We start from the raw sequence: 17,310 nt of genomic DNA, 5'->3' as shown, positions 1-17,310 counted from the left end.
GAAAGCAGTGAAAGAATGATATACCCATTTAAGACAAAATGCAGACTAGTTTTCCTAGAATCAAAAAGAAGAGGAAAGTATTAAAAAAATTCAGTGACCAACTTCTCTGTCCATTGTAGATTTAGCAAATGATTCAAATTCCACAATAGGTTTCCAACCAAGAAAGATTTTCACCATATTCAAAAGAAACATTAATAATATCCAGATACCAAAAATATGCAACTCCATTAAAAAAAACACCATCTTACTTTCCCCCACTCAACCAAATAGCAAAATGCAAATAGTAAATATTGTTAAATTAATTTTCTATGTATTCAACATTGTATTTGCCATTCCACCCTCATCCAAATTCCCATTTCCTGCAATTCCATCCAACAAGGTTTCGTGTTACCTCATTCTCATTTTGCATCTCTCTTCACCCAGATTACTCAAACAACTATTATCTGCAGTGCCAAGATGAATGAATTGAAGATTGTAATGACTTTTATTGGCTGCTTGTCAACCTAATTATACATTAATGAAACACGTAAGCAAGAAAACAGCCGACAGTGAATGGCTTTTGAAACTGATTTACTATAAGTATTCAATCATCTGCAGGACATTAAAACAACTTTATGACAAAAACAAAATATATACATTATCAAAATTGAAAGATCACAGATGGGCAATATGTGAAAAGATGCTTAGAAATTAAATTTCAAATCCTTTGGATGTAACATTACCACCAAATTGGAATGAATTCCATAAGCATAGCAAAACTTGAAAATGTAAGATGACTCAAGCTGTTCCCATTACTTCAGGAAGTGCTTGATGACCAATGATCTTGGGATTGGTTGCAACACTCTTCGTTGTATTGTGAGTCTTGTAAATTCCAACCAACCTATCAGCAATTTCAAACATGTTGTTCCTCAAAGAGATGATGATAAACTGGGCATTCCTGGTCTGTTCCTAAGGACAGAAATAATAAACGGTCAACATAAATATTTGCTAAAAGCACCCACCAAACACAATTTGCTCAAAGCAAACTTATTTTACGCTAGGAATGAGATAGGCTTGGAAACCAAACAATTGAGGATTCACACAAATTGTTTACATTTATGTCGAGAGCCAGATTTTTTTTTCCATGTACAAACACTAAAAAAAATTGGAATCAATTAGTTGTCTGAAGGAGAACCACAGCGGAGTTTAATCAGTATTTTAAATGAATAATTTCTCACTGCTGGTCAAACTGGACTGGTTGTTTAGTGTTTCATTTTAGTAACATTTGGAGCAGATGTGTTGATCACTTCAAGTTTTGTCAAGTCTGTTTTGGTTCGTTGCTTGAATTATTACGACAGAGAAATAATTTTACGAGTGGCTATTAGAAATGCACAACAGAGAAAATCACCCTTTGTGATTCAAAATAATCGAGTTTTCTTCTATGCGGATTTGAGTCAAGAAGTTATGTTCCAACGACGGGAATTCAACTCTGCTAAAGAGTTGTTGTGGAAGAAAGGTTATAAGGCAACCTTTAGATATCCAGCTGTTTTGAAGGTTTTTCAAGATGGTTACCAACCAAAGTTCTTTGATTCTCCAAAGGAAGCTATAGCATTTGCTCAAGAGCTGCCAATTACTCAGTTTCAACAGAGACGTAGTCCGCTGCGATCTCTAAGGAGACAAGAGATGGAAGAAAAGAGCCGTGCTCCAAGAAGGAATGGTTGTAATGGTGACTCGGCAGTTGGTGCTGATTAAAAGAAGAGTTGTTCTTTTTTTTTCTAATTTTTTTTTTAAAAAGGAATATTAAATAATGATGATGTTAGTTTAAGATGAAGTGAGAGTTGGGGGAGAGAACTGGATGGGCACTATTTCCTGAAAGTCATCTGCTACGTGTGAATTATCTCACACCCATTTTTTTTGGGAGTTAACGCATTGCGCGGTTTAGACGGGAGGGGGTATTTTTAACCTCCTACCCATTTTTTTTTCTCCTTTTTTTGTATTATTAGATTAAAGAGTGAAGGGTTTTTTTTTGTGTTTATAAAAAAAAACATAAGAAAGTATTTGATTGTTTAAAAAACTAAAAATTGATGTGGTTTTTTTGTAAAGTTTATTCAGTAGATAAGGAATATTTGAAATTTAAATGTGAATGGGATCGATAAGTTTTTAAAAATATTTTTTCTTTAACTTTAAGGTGAAAGGAGTGGTAATTCTTGTGTATATTATTTTGCTATTTTAGTTATAGAACGAAGGGAATAATGGTGAAAGTTATAAATTGAATTGTACAATTCTTAATGAGGCTTGAATTTTGTTTGTGGTTTATGCTCCATTTGTTGAAGATATAGATTTCGTTGTAGGTGTGTTTTTATTATTTGGATATCTGAATTTTAATGTAATGATTGGGGATATTTAAATGTGGTATTGGAGCTTTTATTGGATAATTATTCAAGAGTAAAAGGGAAAAATGGTGGGAGTACTAAAATTGAATTGTACAATGTTTAATGAGGTTTGAGTTTTGTTTTAAGATGGTGGTTTATGTGACTAATATGATGATAGATGTGAAGTTAGTTGATATTTGGTGAAGGTTTATCTCTATAGAGAAAGTTTTTTTCATCTTTTTTCTCATGCTACAATTTTTTTTAAAGAATTGATTATTGTTTAAGAATGTTTGATGGACAATGTTACTAACTTTACTAATTTTTTATATTAAGTTTGAGTTAAATATGTTTCATCTTAACTCTGTTAAATATATGCATTTAACTTTGATTTAAATATGTTTTTTAAGTCTGATATCTTAGTATTAATTACTTTTCTTTTTGTTAGTATTTTAATCGGTTATGTTTTTGTTTTTTTTGTAAGTGGGTTTTTTTCTCACATATTATTAACTTTATTAATTCTTCACTCTTTATTTTGGGGGGAAAGGGGGGGTTGGACTAATTTGAGTTGGGTTATTAATGTGTAATAATTATTGGGGAGGGTATAGTTTATTTAGATTACTGACACTATTGTAATTTTATTATTTTGTTCTTAATTTTTTAAAATGTAATTCTAAATGTTATTCATGTTATAAAATCTTAAATAAAGTTTAAAAAAAAAGTTTTGTCAAGTAACATCCTGAAATAATGGAAATTCTATTTAGTCAAAAAGAACCATCAGCAATTCTCCCATTAAATCCATCACATATGAGACAGGTTTAGTTCTTTCTGCTCAATATAACACCAACCTACATCACCAGTTTCCTTCCCTTTCCAAAAAAAAGTAATTGTGACGTAATAAATCTGCTAAATTATAGTCAATTTAATACCACTCACTCACAATCCTAGACACTTAACTATTTAAACCAATCTTGAAAGAGGCACACAACTGCCAGAATATCAATCACACAAGTATGGCTGAATTTACTTTGAACAGGGTGGCAAGAGTAAAAGCCTATTTTTCATTCCTTATCCATAGTTATACAGAATGGAAAAAAAGGCCCTCAGCCCAATATATCCAATGTTAACATGCACCACTAGGATTTATTTTTGCCAAGATCTTTATGTGAAAAACTAAGTTTGGGCTACATTAACAACTTAGGTACTTATTTGGTCACCTACACAGAGTCCATGAAGTAACAATACTTGTTATCTGATTTGATGGAGAATATAGAAAGGCATATGTAATTATCAATGAGCCCTGCCTTCAGTTACTCTGAATCTTTGGCTTGGCTTCGTGGACGAAGATTTATGGAGGGGGTAAATATCCACGTCAGCTGCAGGCTTGTTGGTGACTGACAAGTCCGATGCGGGACAGGCAGACACGGTTGCAGGGGAAAATTTGTTGGTTGGGGTTGGGTTTTTCCTCCTTTGTCTTTTGTCAGTGAGGTGGGCTCTGCGGTCTTCTTCAAAGGAGCTTGCTGCCCGCCGAACTGTGAGGCGCCAAGATGCACGGTTGGAGGCGAGATCAGCCCACTGGTGGTGGTGAATGGGGCAGGATTACTAAACTACCAAGATTTAATTACAGCTCTTAAGCTTCAAGAATCATTGACTACAGTAAAAGAGAAGGCAAAAGGCACAGGACAGGAACATTACCCTCCATGTCATAAATTTACAATGGTAGGTACTCCCCAACCATCATTATATTGGTCCCCATTTTTCCTTTAAGATGAACTCCAAAGGACTCTGCCACTATACAAGACAGAGAATGTTCCTGGTCATCTTGCCTGTCATTGCTTAAACAACTTAATGACTTTGAGATTTGGTTATTTAATTGGCAATGTTGGGACCCTGTTGTGAGAGAAAAAACAACTATTAAATTTCAAGACTTACTTTAGAAAGATTTCTTAACTGCTTCTAAAGCCTATAAAGATTGTAAAAGATGTTAAATATGAGGATCTCACTTTTTTCCTCTCCTTTCCTGTTTGTTACTATAGGGAAAGATTTAGACAAAAATTCTAATCACATCATTACAGCAACACACTGTTTCTATTAGACACAATGACACTTGAAGTTAACTGGTCTTTTCAAGCAGTCAAATATTTTAAATTACTTGATACACCAAGTTTTCTATCATTTTTCAGCATTAATGCTTTACCAATTGGTTCTTATAAAATTTGCAGATTTTCAGTGTTCTTGTGTTTTCCAGGTTTTATACATACCAAATGCTGCAGTCTACTTACATAAATATAATGTGCAACAATTGAAACATTTCTGAAATCCAGAGCTGCATCAATCTCATCCATGAAGTACAAAGGGGTCGGCTTGTAATGGTGTAGTGCAAAAACCAGAGCTAGAGAACTCAGTGTCTTCTCTCCACCAGAAATATTGAAAATTTTCTTCCAGCTTTTCTTTGGTGGACGCACACTAGAAGAATATTTTTCCCCATTAAAAAGTGTAATAAAAATCTGTCATACAAGAACTTTTTATAAATAACTCCAAATAAAGAAAAATTGTCTTGCAATAATTACATTACTTTGAACTTTCAGACTTTGTGCAGCTGAAGGGCATTAGCCAGCCACCAACTTTAAAATACAAATATCCACTTCTGCCAGCAGATATTGGCGAGGTAGTGATCAGACCCCGACCCCACTATCTAATCTCGAACTTGGAAAGTAATTTCTCTACGTGGAAAATATAGGGGTAAATGTTCAGTATTTGAGATCTGAATGGTTCAAATGTCACTATGTAAACTAATCATTTGAGTAACATGCAATTTTCCTACCTGAACATAATTCCTTCAGAGAAAGGATCCAGACTGTCAACTAATTCCAGTTCAGCATCTCCACCTAGTGTAAGCATTTGGTAATTTTCCTTCAACTTATTTGTGATCATATTAAAGCCGGCCATGAATTCATTTAGTCGCTGTTTCCTCAAGTCTTCAAAGGCACGCCTGAATTTATCCCGTTCACCAGTGATTTCATCTAGCTCAGCCACACGCCGCAAGTAGAGCTCTTCCTGAAGACAAGCAGCATATTAAGAAGGTTCAAATCTTATCACCCAATAAAAAACCAGTCCAATACAAATGAGGACTTCAGAACTTACTTTCTTTTTGTATTCAGCAATAGAACCCAAGTTTGGCTTCATTTCAAGGGACTTAGCTTCCAGAAGAGCTATTTGATTATTTATCACATCTGGATTGTTCATTCCAACAAGATCCTCCGCACTCAATTCTGGAAGTTCTTCTGCTGGGTTGTCAATGGGATGTAAAGAAAGCTTTGATATCTGGAGCCAAATTACAAAGATTTAAAATACAATAAACCTCGTCCTATTTCAATTAATTTCCAAAGAAGTCAATGGTTATTTCACCCTTCCCTCAAAACAAAACCTTAGGCATTTAAACAAAATAAGTCTTTCCACAGAAGGGCATGCTGGCAAATTTCTGCTTGAAGAGATTTCTTAATTAACAGAACAATCTCCCCCCACTCCCCCCCCCCCCCCTCCAAGACCAAGTCTTTCTCCCTCCAAAATCAATTTAGCAGACCATTAAAGCTTGGGTGTCTTTAAAAAAAATTAAAAATGGTATAATACAAGCTGTGACAAGTATTGGAAGATTGTAGAGATTTTATAGGAAACCTAACTGTGCTTATCACAATCTCCCATCTCCTGCCTACCACATACAAAGATAGTCAAGACATATTCCCCCTCCCTGTTCTTAATGCAGGCTAGAGAGAGTATCTGTTAACAGCCTTCAAGCTGCCACAGCTGAGAGCAAAGTTAGCATAAACCAAACTTTGAAACCAGTTTTCTTAGTGAAAGCAATTCAGCTCCTCCCTGGATAAATTCAAAATCGTGAGCATCCTAACCATTATGAAGTAACATCTAATACTGTCAAGTGCTGGAGAAAGTCCAGCCATCCAGCTTTAAAAAAAAAATGGCAAAGATACATAATCAACATTTTGGGCTTGAGCCGTTTGTCAAGGTAGAGGATAAATGCAGGCAGGTCCATCAATAAAGTGGTTGGGGAGGGGGCAGAGGAAGGAGCTCAGGCAACAACACCAGCCACTATCTCACACACCACCTCTGAGCTCATCACCTCGTCACCTCCCTCCCATGACCTCCAACCTAATCTCCATAGCCACACAATGGCTGATTATACCTCCTTCCCAAGATCCACTCAATGGTCTTGGGAGATGGATAGTTTCAGCATGTTCCTGTCCTACCAAACTTGTATCATCTTACTCCGACTCCATGTTTCTCCCGGTCCTGTCTCTCCCTACCTACATTTGCAATACCTCACATGCCCTCCCACTTCAGCCATTTCCAGTCCCCTGATCTCGACTGCCTAATTTTCACCATGGATGTCCAAACTCCACCCCCTATAATGAAGGTCTCAAAGCCATTTGTTTCTTTCTCAACACTCATCTAGTCCCCCTCTGCCTGGAAGAACTTGTTCTCACCCTCAATAACTTCTCTTATGATTCAACTCACTTTCTCCAAGTTAAAGGAGTAACCATGAATATCTGCTTTGCATCCAGCTATGCTAGTCTTTCTGTTGACTGGAGGAACCTTGCTGCAAGTTTAGACAGGCAAGGCTCCTCAACTCTTCCTCTGCTACATTGAAGACTATATTGTGCTGCCTCGTGCACCATGATGAGCTTGTTAACTTTATCCACTTAGCTGCTTTCATCCTGATCTCAAATTAAATTGGTCCATCTCTGGCAACCCGCTCCCCTCTGGTGAGGCAAACTCAATGGGCTGAACAGCCTATTTCTGTTCCTATGTATTATGGCCTTTTTCTATCTCTGTCTTCATTTCAGAAGACAGACTCTCCAAGAACATTTTCTAAAACAAAGTTCAGATTTATTGTCAGGGTATGTGCATGATGTCACAACCCTGAGATTCTATTTCCTGAAGGCCTGGCAGAATTTCTACTTATCGGCAGTGAAGAAACTGTATTCAAGTAAAGATACACATACAAAATAGAGAAATGTATGCAAAGCGACAAGGCAATATAGAAAAGTTCAGTAAGAAATAACGTGCAAGTGCCCTTAAATGAGTCTGCTTGAATTTGTTGTCTAGAAGTCTGATGGTGGAGGGGTAGCAACTGTTCCTGAATGTGATAGTAGGTGGTTCGTCTTTAGGCTTCTATACCTCTTTCCTAATGGCAGCAGTGAGAACAGAGCATACTGTGGGCAGCATGGATATTTGTTGATCGCTACTGCTCTCCAATGGCAGCATTCCAAGTAGATTTTCTCAATGGTGGGCAGGTCCAGGAGTTATGTACTGTGTTCCCAGTACCTTTTGCAGGACTTTCCTCCAAGAGGTATTGCAGACATGTGAGAGAGGTCAAAAAGTGCTTGCATGAGGCATACAATGGGGGGGGGGGGGGGGGGGGGGGCGGGTCAAGAGGGCATAGCGCCCCCATTTGGAAAATTTTTGAAAATGTACACAAAATCAATTAAAAAAAAACTTTGAGCACCGTATATTAGGCAGACACTACCATGTGTATCCAGTCTCCAAGCCCCTTCCAGATCACCAAGTGGTACCTGCTTACCTGCTTGACTATACTCAAACCAGTGTCTGGTTCTCCTGACCCCAAGCAGTACTTGCCCATGACTAGCACCCAGCACGCCAAGCAGAAGCCTTGCCCAACTTGCATCCAATCCCCAAGTAGTAACCAGGGGTGCAATTCTGCTGGTGCTCACCAGAACACTGCTCCAGCAACTCTTTAAAAAAAGTCTAAAGGCAAAATAAATAAATAGGGAACTTAACAGTGGCCACATATTAAATACAGGGGATTTTACTGAAGCAGGTGTTGGGGTGGGGGATGGGAGAGGAATTACAGTGAGATTGTGGGCTGTCAGAGGATTTAATCTGATGGGGGGGGGGGGATTTTAACATGGATTATGCACACTGTCTAATAGACTGTGTCAGTACAAAGACGATGAGTCCACACAGACAGGAGCGAGTGACTGGGATTAAAAATATACAGTGTGAAAGAAAATAGAGAACGATACTGTTCATATCTACTCCAATCACTCAAATCTGAAGTTCAGGAAGACTCTTATTTCTCTCTGGGCTACCGACCATGTCACTGGGGTATTTGACAGGCATAACAACCCAATATAAACATGTCCTGTATCATATTTGGCCCAAGGGCTCTTTCCTTCCCTTAGCCCGACATCCAGGACTCAATGGTTTTGCTGTGTGACAGAAAAAACTAATCTCCAAATCCGACTTGCAACTACCATAGCCCGTGCGTACATAATGATAAGCAATGTCGCTAGGCAAGCACGTAGTAGCTCCATTGGGCATTCATTTCGTTGAATTACAATCATAGACTCCAACGTACGAGATTCTGGTTAAATTGTTCCATCATTGATGAACTTGGTCTTAACTAAAGAGGATGTGATAACAGGATTGCAATTTATGTTTCAGTTAGCATCATTACCTTTTGTTTACTTTCTCCACCCCCATTCAAATGGGCCAAAGTCCAGCGAAGTGAGCCCCTTACCAAGTGGCTCTTATTTCTCTCTGGGCTACCGGCCATGTCACTGGGGTATTTGACAGGCATAACAACCCAAGCCTTCACCACCCAGCACCATTGAGTTACTGTGAAGTCCTAGACTGGCTGCTCCTGGGGGAAGGTGGTGGTGGTGGTGGTGGTGGGGGATGCTCGTCTCAGGTAGAACCACATGGTTGGGAACACACAGATTTGTATCTGATTCTGGGTACAAAGAATAAAGACCATGGCCTGCCGACAAGGGGTGAAAGCATCAGGCTCAGACTCATCTTTAAATATGAGTTTGAGTGGGAACACCACTTTAGTGATGGATAAACTTTGAACTTTGCAATGCACGGGGCACATGCTAATGCTGTTGCTTTGAGCCTGGTACCCTGCTATTGTCTGTTGTTAGTCCATGTACACAGCAACATCCTTCCACTTCTACCCAAACCTTACTCCCTACAATACTTTCATTGCCAATCTCACCATTACTGGCAAGCAGGTCCACTGCTCTTAGGATGAAAAAAGTGGAAATCATTTTAAAAAATGCGGAAAATCAAATTTTAAAACGCAGAAATTCGCAGAAACTTCACATGCCCAGTATTGGTGCCCCCATAACAGGCCATGGTCCAGCCAGTCAGCACTTTCCACTACACATTTGTGAAAGTTTGCCAAGGTTTCCAATGCCATTACCAAACCCTCACAAACTCCTGATATAGAGGCACGGACATGCTTTCTTCATCATTACATTAGTGTGTTGGGTCCAGGAAACACCCCCTCTGAAATTTAAATTTGCTCACCCTTTGCATCTGATCCCCCAACGATCATCAGATCGTACACCTCTGTTTTTTCCCCTCCTCAAGTCCACTATCAGCTCCTTGATTTTGGTAGCATGTTGAGAGGTTGTTATTAATACACCATTCATCCAATTTTTAAAATCTCCCTCTGTATGGTGACTCATCACACATTTTTATACAACTTACCATCCTCAGCAAATTTATAGATGTTGTTATTGTCACTGCAAGTCTCACAGCGAGTAGAGCAGGGGGCTAAGAATGCAGCCCTGTACTGATACTAATGCAACTCTGATACAGATGGAGATTCTGGAGATGTTCTTACCATTCCTCACTGATTTTGGTCTGGAGATGAGGAAATTCAGGATCCAATTACCACTGGGACATCAAGTCCTAGGTCTTGGAGTGTGCAGATCAGTTTTATGGGGATAACAGTGATGAATGCCCAATTGTAGAAGACTAAGAGCATCCTAACATACGTCTTTGTTGTTCAGGTAGTCCAAGGTTTTGTGTGGAGCCAGTAAAATGCCATGTAAAATGGAGTTAACTGGGCAATTTGGTACCTAGGTACATGGCAATTTGAAAGAGTCCAACCAGATCCCTGACCAATTTCAGTAAAACTTACCCGGGCGTCCTGCTCTAGTGCTTTGAAAAGGGAAATGGCTGACCCGATTACTCTGATGACATGAGCACTTATGTGCCTGCTTTACAGGTAAATCCTTGGGTGAGGTGCCGCTGCTGCAAAAGGGAGGGTGGGATGTCTGCAATGGGGGGGGATTGGAGGAGGAGATTGGCTGCTGTCGCTATTGGGGGAAGAGTGGGGGGGGCCGCAATGTGCTGCTGTTGTGAATGCTGTTCCAGTCGTGGCGACAGCTCAATGAGGGAGCAATTGCAGTCTTCATTACCCATGTAGTGCTGGTGGATGGTTCCAGTGGTGTGGGTTTATGGGTAATGAAGTCAGCCGCTGCTCCCGCATTCAGCCATCGCTGCAAACTGAAGCGTCACATTGCAGCAGCACATTGCTTGGGGGAGGGTGTGTGGAGAATGACGGTTGATACTTCCTGTGTGACGCATCACTCACTGCAGGGCAAGATCCCCCTTAAATCGTTGGGTCGACAATATAATCAGGTAGGTCTGCCTGCGACTTGAAAGCTGCATCCTGCACCCACAACCCAGTAATCGCATCTAGATTCCAGGAGGGCTACCTGGTTGGTGCAATTTGAAAGGACCTAATAAGATGACATCTGCTGCAGACATGTTGCTGTGGTAGGCAACACCAGCCTCTCAAAACTCTTGTCACTGTGGATGTGAGTGCTACTGATTTGGAGTCAATTAGGCAGTTCCTTGGGTATCAATACAATAGATAGCTGTTTGAAAACGGTGGATACCATGGTCTGCTGAAGATATCTATAAATGCATTGCCAAGTTGGTCAGCACAGGGTTTCAGTACTCAGCCAGATACTCTGCCTGGATTAGATGCTTTTCTTTGATTCAATCTCCTGACAGTAAAAGATAAAAGTTAAAGACCCACCAACTCCCAAAGTTACCTTGACTATACCTCTTCAAATGATGTCCCCTGTAAGGATTATTCCTTTCACTCAATTCCTTCATCTGTTGAATCTGCACCCAGGAGGTCTTCCATTCAGATTATCTGAAATGTCCTCCTTCTCAAAGAAACCTACCATGGCTTCCCATCTACCACCATCAACTTCGCCCTTACCAGCATCTTTTCTATTACCCCACATATCTGCCCTAGCCCATTCTGCCCCTAGTTGCAACAAGGACAGGATTGCTGGATATACACTGGGAGATCGATCTTGGTGAGCACCATCACTCTGTCTGATGCAAAAATGGGGACTTGCCAGGGCCAACCTTTTCGATTTCATGCTCCACCAACATGTCCGCCCATGGACAACTGCAAATTGGAGGAACATCACCAAATATTCCGTCTAGACACTCTCCAACTGGATGGCATTAACATAGACTTTCTCCAGTTTCTGTTTGGCCCCACTCTGTCTCTCTCTCTCTCTCCCCTTTTCTCCAGCTCTCCACCCCCTTTACCTCTCCATTCAGAGCCATCCCCTCCCCAGCATTTCCCAGCCTTTTTCTCTTCTGGCCTCCCACCTAAAATCATCTACGACCTGAACCCCCTCCCCTGCACTATTTTATTCAAGTATCTTCCTGCTTTTGCTCATACCTTGAAGAGCTTTGGCTGGAAATGTGGAGTACATATTTGCCAAAAAGAACACTGTGTGACCTGCTGAGTTTCTCCAGCATGTCAATGAATTAAATTACAATCACAACGTCGTCAGTCTTTGTTCAACTCCAATGAAATGAAGTATTGTTGAATCATTTTTTTTACCTCTTTCTGCCAGAATTTCATCTTAGATTGATGTTCTGAAATATGCCCATCTATTTGTTCCAACTTTAGACGAATGTTAAGAGTTTCTTTCTGAAGTGCCTGTTGTACTTCCTGAATTCCCTTCAGCTCTTGCAGTAAACAATTATGTTCCTCAGTTACAGTTGTTAATTTTTCCTGTGCAAAACAGTGAAGAGTAATACATGATACCCTAACATCTTTTAAATGATCCTCATTGACATTTATTTCACTTTTATATAGATCATGATTACGTACTCAAATCAACGATGTCAAATTCACCCATGCTAAAATTTTAATTCATTTTAATTACTCCGAAAAATTGAAAAAAAGTGAAAAACCTGGACATATTTATTGAAATGCTAACTTTTATTGCAGGATTATGTGCCACATGGCTATGCATCTCAGTTCATAACCTAATAATATTTTTGTTCTTTAATACTGTATATGGAAAAACCTCTATTTCTTTATTCCCGTTTTTCTCCCTTCTTGGAAGCCCTTTTCAGTGTTTGATCTTGTACTGTGACAAAGTATATAGATATGTTTTAGGGAGATAAACTGGGAAAGGTTTGTTAGAGTAGGTCACATACAAACACTTTAAAACAGATCTTATTTAAAATACTGGAGCTCTGCCCCATGCTAGACATATTGGCTCCACAGCTTTTGCAAGAGCTTTGAAGAGTGCTCAAGAGACTTCACTAATGGATTGTTGTTTACAAAAGATAACAGATGAAAGATCTTGTTTGAGCTGCAGATTGTCTGGAAGAGAACTTGTTCTAAGAAGATCACGTGGTTTTGCAAGCAGAGGGAGTCAAACAGTCTTTCTCTCTTAAAAAAGAGAGAGATCATTCTCTAATGTTACAGCCAGCAATGGCAAATGGAACTGGAACTGGACAAGCTGGCAAGCTTGTGGAAAGCCCCATTTGGAAGACAGCCTGGTCAAAGCCCTTGTGGTTCATGCAAGAGGAGAGGACTGGCTGCCTAATCTTTCACTTGGAATAAGAGAAACAAAAAGGCACTCTGTGGTGACCTGAAAGAAATAAGTTATCATCTGTAGAAACCAGAAAGGGGCGAGTTTCGCCAGCAAGACATTGGAGTGGCTGATTAAAAAGGAATCAGTTGTGGATTTCCTGGAACAAAAAAATCTCTCTGAAAACTGACAAGAACTTTCCTGAGCGGTAATTATTTACCTTTCAAGCACCAAAGCCTAGTGAACTTTATAAATGTTAAATTCTGTATAAGAATTGCCTGCAACCAGCGAACTTGGAGGAATGAGAAGTGAGATTGGACTGTGAACCAAAGAACTTTTCTGAACTTACAGACACATTACATACACGTGCACTGAGAATTAGAAGGGGGTTAAGTAGGTCAATAGAGATAAGTTAATGTTTAAAGATAATTAAAAGCAATTTTTGTTTAAGTAACTATTTGTCTTGGTGAATATCTATTGCTGCTGGGCTTTGGGGTCCTCTGGGCTCGTAACATTTTATAAAGCTTTTACAATAAAGACATAACAGTAAACATATATACAGTAAAATCCCCATTAACTGGAATTCAAACAACTCACAAAAAAATAAACAAATTATAACAATTAAAATAAACAAGAATAAATAAAAATGTAAATAAAAGTTAAAAAACATAAATGTTCTCCAAAATAACACAAATGTTTGAGGTTGGGAGCAAACATTCAGCCAACAGAGCGCCCTACTCGTGCCCCATCTACAGAAGCTGTTTGAATAAAGTTGTGTTCAAATGAAAGGCTTCGTCCAGGATGAAGGGCCAACTGATGCTGTTCACTACTGGGACAATCTCCCAGTGTCTCCCTATTCCTGACTAGTAAGTCTTTATCGTTATTCATATATTATTAAGTATATTAGCAAGACTTTATCTGTAAATTTGGGGAAGGGAGGTGTTATTTATTATGGCAAAATGGTTAGCATAGCAGTTAGCGCCACACTGTTACAACTAGCGACTAGGGTTCAAATTTAAATTTTGTAACTTACAATAATTATCTGATTAAAGTGGACTTTATATAATTAAGGACTACAATGGTGATTTTTTTCCCCAAATTACTTTACATTTTGCACTGTCTTTTGTCTTTTAAACTGTATTCTTAACGCAGGTGTTTTAAGTATTGCAAGAGGGAGTCTCGGGCAACCAGAAATTTTATATATCCAGTGTCCACAATCGCCATAGACACCAGATAAGGGTTTTTTAAAAATCACACTATTGTTGTGTAACAAAGGTCAATTCTTCATTGGAAGAATTAGCCATCTGAAGTGCACTGCTTCAATATCAGTAATCACTCTTAGTTGCAGGCTTTGAAGTGTTAGAAATTAAAGTACCTTTAAAGAAATTGCTCGAGACAAAAATTGAGAACAAAGAACATTTATTACTACAACAATGCAAAGTTGGGTGCTTCCCCTTACCCTGGGAATACACACACATACTGGGGCTCACCCAACCTTTATACAGTCAATTTCAGTATCAGAGTGCCCTCCCCCTTACATTCTTCTGCCCCCTGGATGGGTTTGGCATAGGTAATCCTTCCTGCCTACGTGCAGTTTCAGTACACTTGGAGGACCAGGGGGTATCCTGTGGGTGCCCCATCATGTCATTGTCCTTATTCACACCTTCCTGATTCTCTGGGCTACAGTCTCTTGGTATGCGGAGTTGACTCATTCTATCTAGGGTTGGCTAATTTCATATGTATAAATCTGTGTATGGTTAGCTAATTAGAAATGTATGACTTGGTACTTCTGTCCAGGGCTAGGAGACTCTTATCTGATCCAGACTACCTCAACTTCCTACATTCTATTGTACCTTACCATTCCTTATCTTAGTCTTATGGTCTTGTCACAAAGACTAGAAGATTCTTATGTTAATCGTGCTGACTCTGCTTTCCTGCATCCTAAGCCCCAAGCTTATCCTGTTTGAACTGGTTACAGCCATTTTACTGATGAACTTTAGTTTCTTCCATGTTCATAATTTTAGATCAATTTTCCCATCTCTCACAGAAGCATGGCAATTTGGAGCTTTTAAATGGAATCCGCACAAACAATAATTAAATGTGTAGGTTGAATTTGCTAATATACATCGCAAGGATTGTTTTTAAGCTAAAATGTATGAAATGACAGTTGTGGAAAATTCAGTTGCACAGAAAAGCTGACTGAAAGAATGATTTGTTTTGTACCTGAGCTTCAGTGCATTCTTTGAGTACAATGGCACCTTCTTCCTCTAACTTCTTCAATTCTTCTGTTAGATCTTCAATCTCTTTTTTGTTCTCTTCAATTTCTTCTCTGGTTCGCTTCACTGCTTCTTCTGCTTTTTTAAAATTTCTGGTAGATAATAATAAAAACAATTTTTATTTTTTGCTGTATGAATAGATCACCTGCAAGCCACCTGATAACCAAAGTAAATTGTACACTTGAAGCATTAAATAAAAAAGAAAACATTAAACAAGCAGGGGTATTTGCGGAGGAAAATAGCAGAGTTAAATTAACCCTTATCCAGAACTGGAAAAAGTCGAGATTTAACAATGATATGTAGGATGAACAAAAATGCAAATTAAATGTAAAAAAAGACAATTGCACAAATCCGAAAGGGATATTAATGCATCAAGTTTGAACAGCAAAATCATTACCAAGTAACAATAAAAAGAGGAAAATTATGAGGAAAAATAATGCACTGAAGCCAATGCTACAAAATGCTTAAATGAAAACCAGGAAAACATTCATTGGAAGCAATTCAAAGGATTGAAAACAGATAACAGAGTGGAGATTCAATGGTAAAGCGACAGCCAACAGGAAGCTTGTGGCTCAAACAGGAAGCAAACCACAAAGCAGTCATCCCAAATGGTGCTTTGTGTACATAATTTTTGAATTGTCTATACAATTGGCAACAAATAATTTAAAAAAAATTGATTTTCCAGACTTAAAGTTATCAACATTATCAATGTTAACATTAATATCAATGCCAGTTGCAATTTACAATTCTATACAAAAAATGTTCTTGTAGATTTCAAACTTTTTCCTTCCCCTTCCCTCCCTCCCCCCCATACTCTCCACATTTAACATGTAATTCTCAACCAATCACAATTACACACAAAGGACATTCACATCAAAGGTATAAAATATACATCTGGGGTTTATGGATTTGTCATGGCAGGCAGTGCTCAGGCTGTTTTCTTCTCACTTTTCCTGGTTGAAATTGGATAGACCACCCCGCTCCCCTCGCCAACTGAGGGGTTGATAGGGAGGGTAAGGCGGCGAGGAATGACAGTCCTCCCTATAATTATGTTCCTATGGAATTTAGGTATGGTTGCCAAATTTTTACAAAAGTGCCATACATTAAAAAAAAAGTTGTAAGTGATTTTCTCCAGGGAAACACAACTTTGCATTTCTATATTCTAGTGCTCAATACTCAAGCAGGAGTCGGACTTCCAGGTTATAATGGAATATTTAAACCGTGTTTCTTACTTTTGCAGCCTTTGCTTCTGCAAGACTAAGAACCTGCTTGTTGCATATGAATTAGTAGACACACCTAAATTCCACCATGGGGCCCAGGATGCAGATGAATCAGAAGACATTATCCAACTTCCACCATGAGGCCCAGAAATGCAGTTGTCTTTTGTTGGTCGCAGACTGTCAGGAGACCTTGAAGATAATTAAATCATTTGTTCACAGATAAGATCTCAGTAAACAACTTTTGGATAATATAAGCCATGGTCCCACTGCTGAAGTTTGAGACTCTCCAAGAGGTGGCAACATCTCTCAGCAAGAACTTCAAGATTCCAACCAAAGTCCCCGTCCGGGGAGGTGGAGAAGCTGCTAAGGCGCCCAGACAACCTACTACAAGTGTGCAGTCGTCGCCTCGCTTTGGCAGTTGGGACCAGTCCAGGCATTGATAAGTATAATTGGGAAGGGCTTGCATATTGTAGTGTGAATTCAGCTAGCTATTTAGTAATAAAGACTTGTATAAACTGAACTGCTATCGGTGTGTGTGTGTCTATTTTCTTTCAGTAGCTCAAACACTGTGACCAATCTAAAACGAACAAAATGAGAGGTATAAGTTTACCCAAGACACAGGTAACCGCTATGCACTTCCTGGCAACTGCCAATGCAATCATTATGAATTGAATTTGAAATTTAGACACATTCATCATGAGTCTTGTGCCCAATATGTTTCCCAACAGAAATAACTATGGGAATTCTTTACCTATAAATTTTTCCAGGGTTCCACCCA

At 39.0% G+C, this 17,310-nt stretch overlaps 1 protein-coding gene across 4 annotated transcripts in view; it reads right to left on the bottom strand.

The window, feature by feature from the left end:
- Positions 1-521: 521 nt before the first annotated feature.
- smc4 (structural maintenance of chromosomes 4) overlaps positions 522-17,310 on the bottom strand; it is a 63,659-nt gene continuing 46,870 nt past the window's right edge. The window contains exons 19-24 of one of the 4 annotated variants that reach the window (XM_069896776.1): positions 15,260-15,404; positions 12,052-12,225; positions 5,493-5,672; positions 5,173-5,405; positions 4,631-4,814; positions 522-948 (exon numbers count right to left, since the gene is read on the bottom strand). In XM_069896776.1, the coding sequence (XP_069752877.1) occupies positions 778-948; positions 4,631-4,814; positions 5,173-5,405; positions 5,493-5,672; positions 12,052-12,225; positions 15,260-15,404 (1,087 nt within the window). In that variant the 3' untranslated portion in view covers positions 522-777. Of the gene's footprint in view, positions 949-4,630; positions 4,815-4,918; positions 5,072-5,172; positions 5,406-5,492; positions 5,673-12,051; positions 12,226-15,259; positions 15,405-17,310 lie in introns of those variants that run through there. The other 3 variants (XM_069896774.1, XR_011344155.1, XR_011344156.1) reach the window with 3 other exon arrangements.

This window comes from Narcine bancroftii, chromosome 9, assembly GCF_036971445.1.
Source record: "Narcine bancroftii isolate sNarBan1 chromosome 9, sNarBan1.hap1, whole genome shotgun sequence".
NCBI classification, from domain to species: Eukaryota; Metazoa; Chordata; class Chondrichthyes; order Torpediniformes; family Narcinidae; genus Narcine; species Narcine bancroftii.
This window is presented reverse-complemented; position numbering and strand designations above follow the sequence as displayed.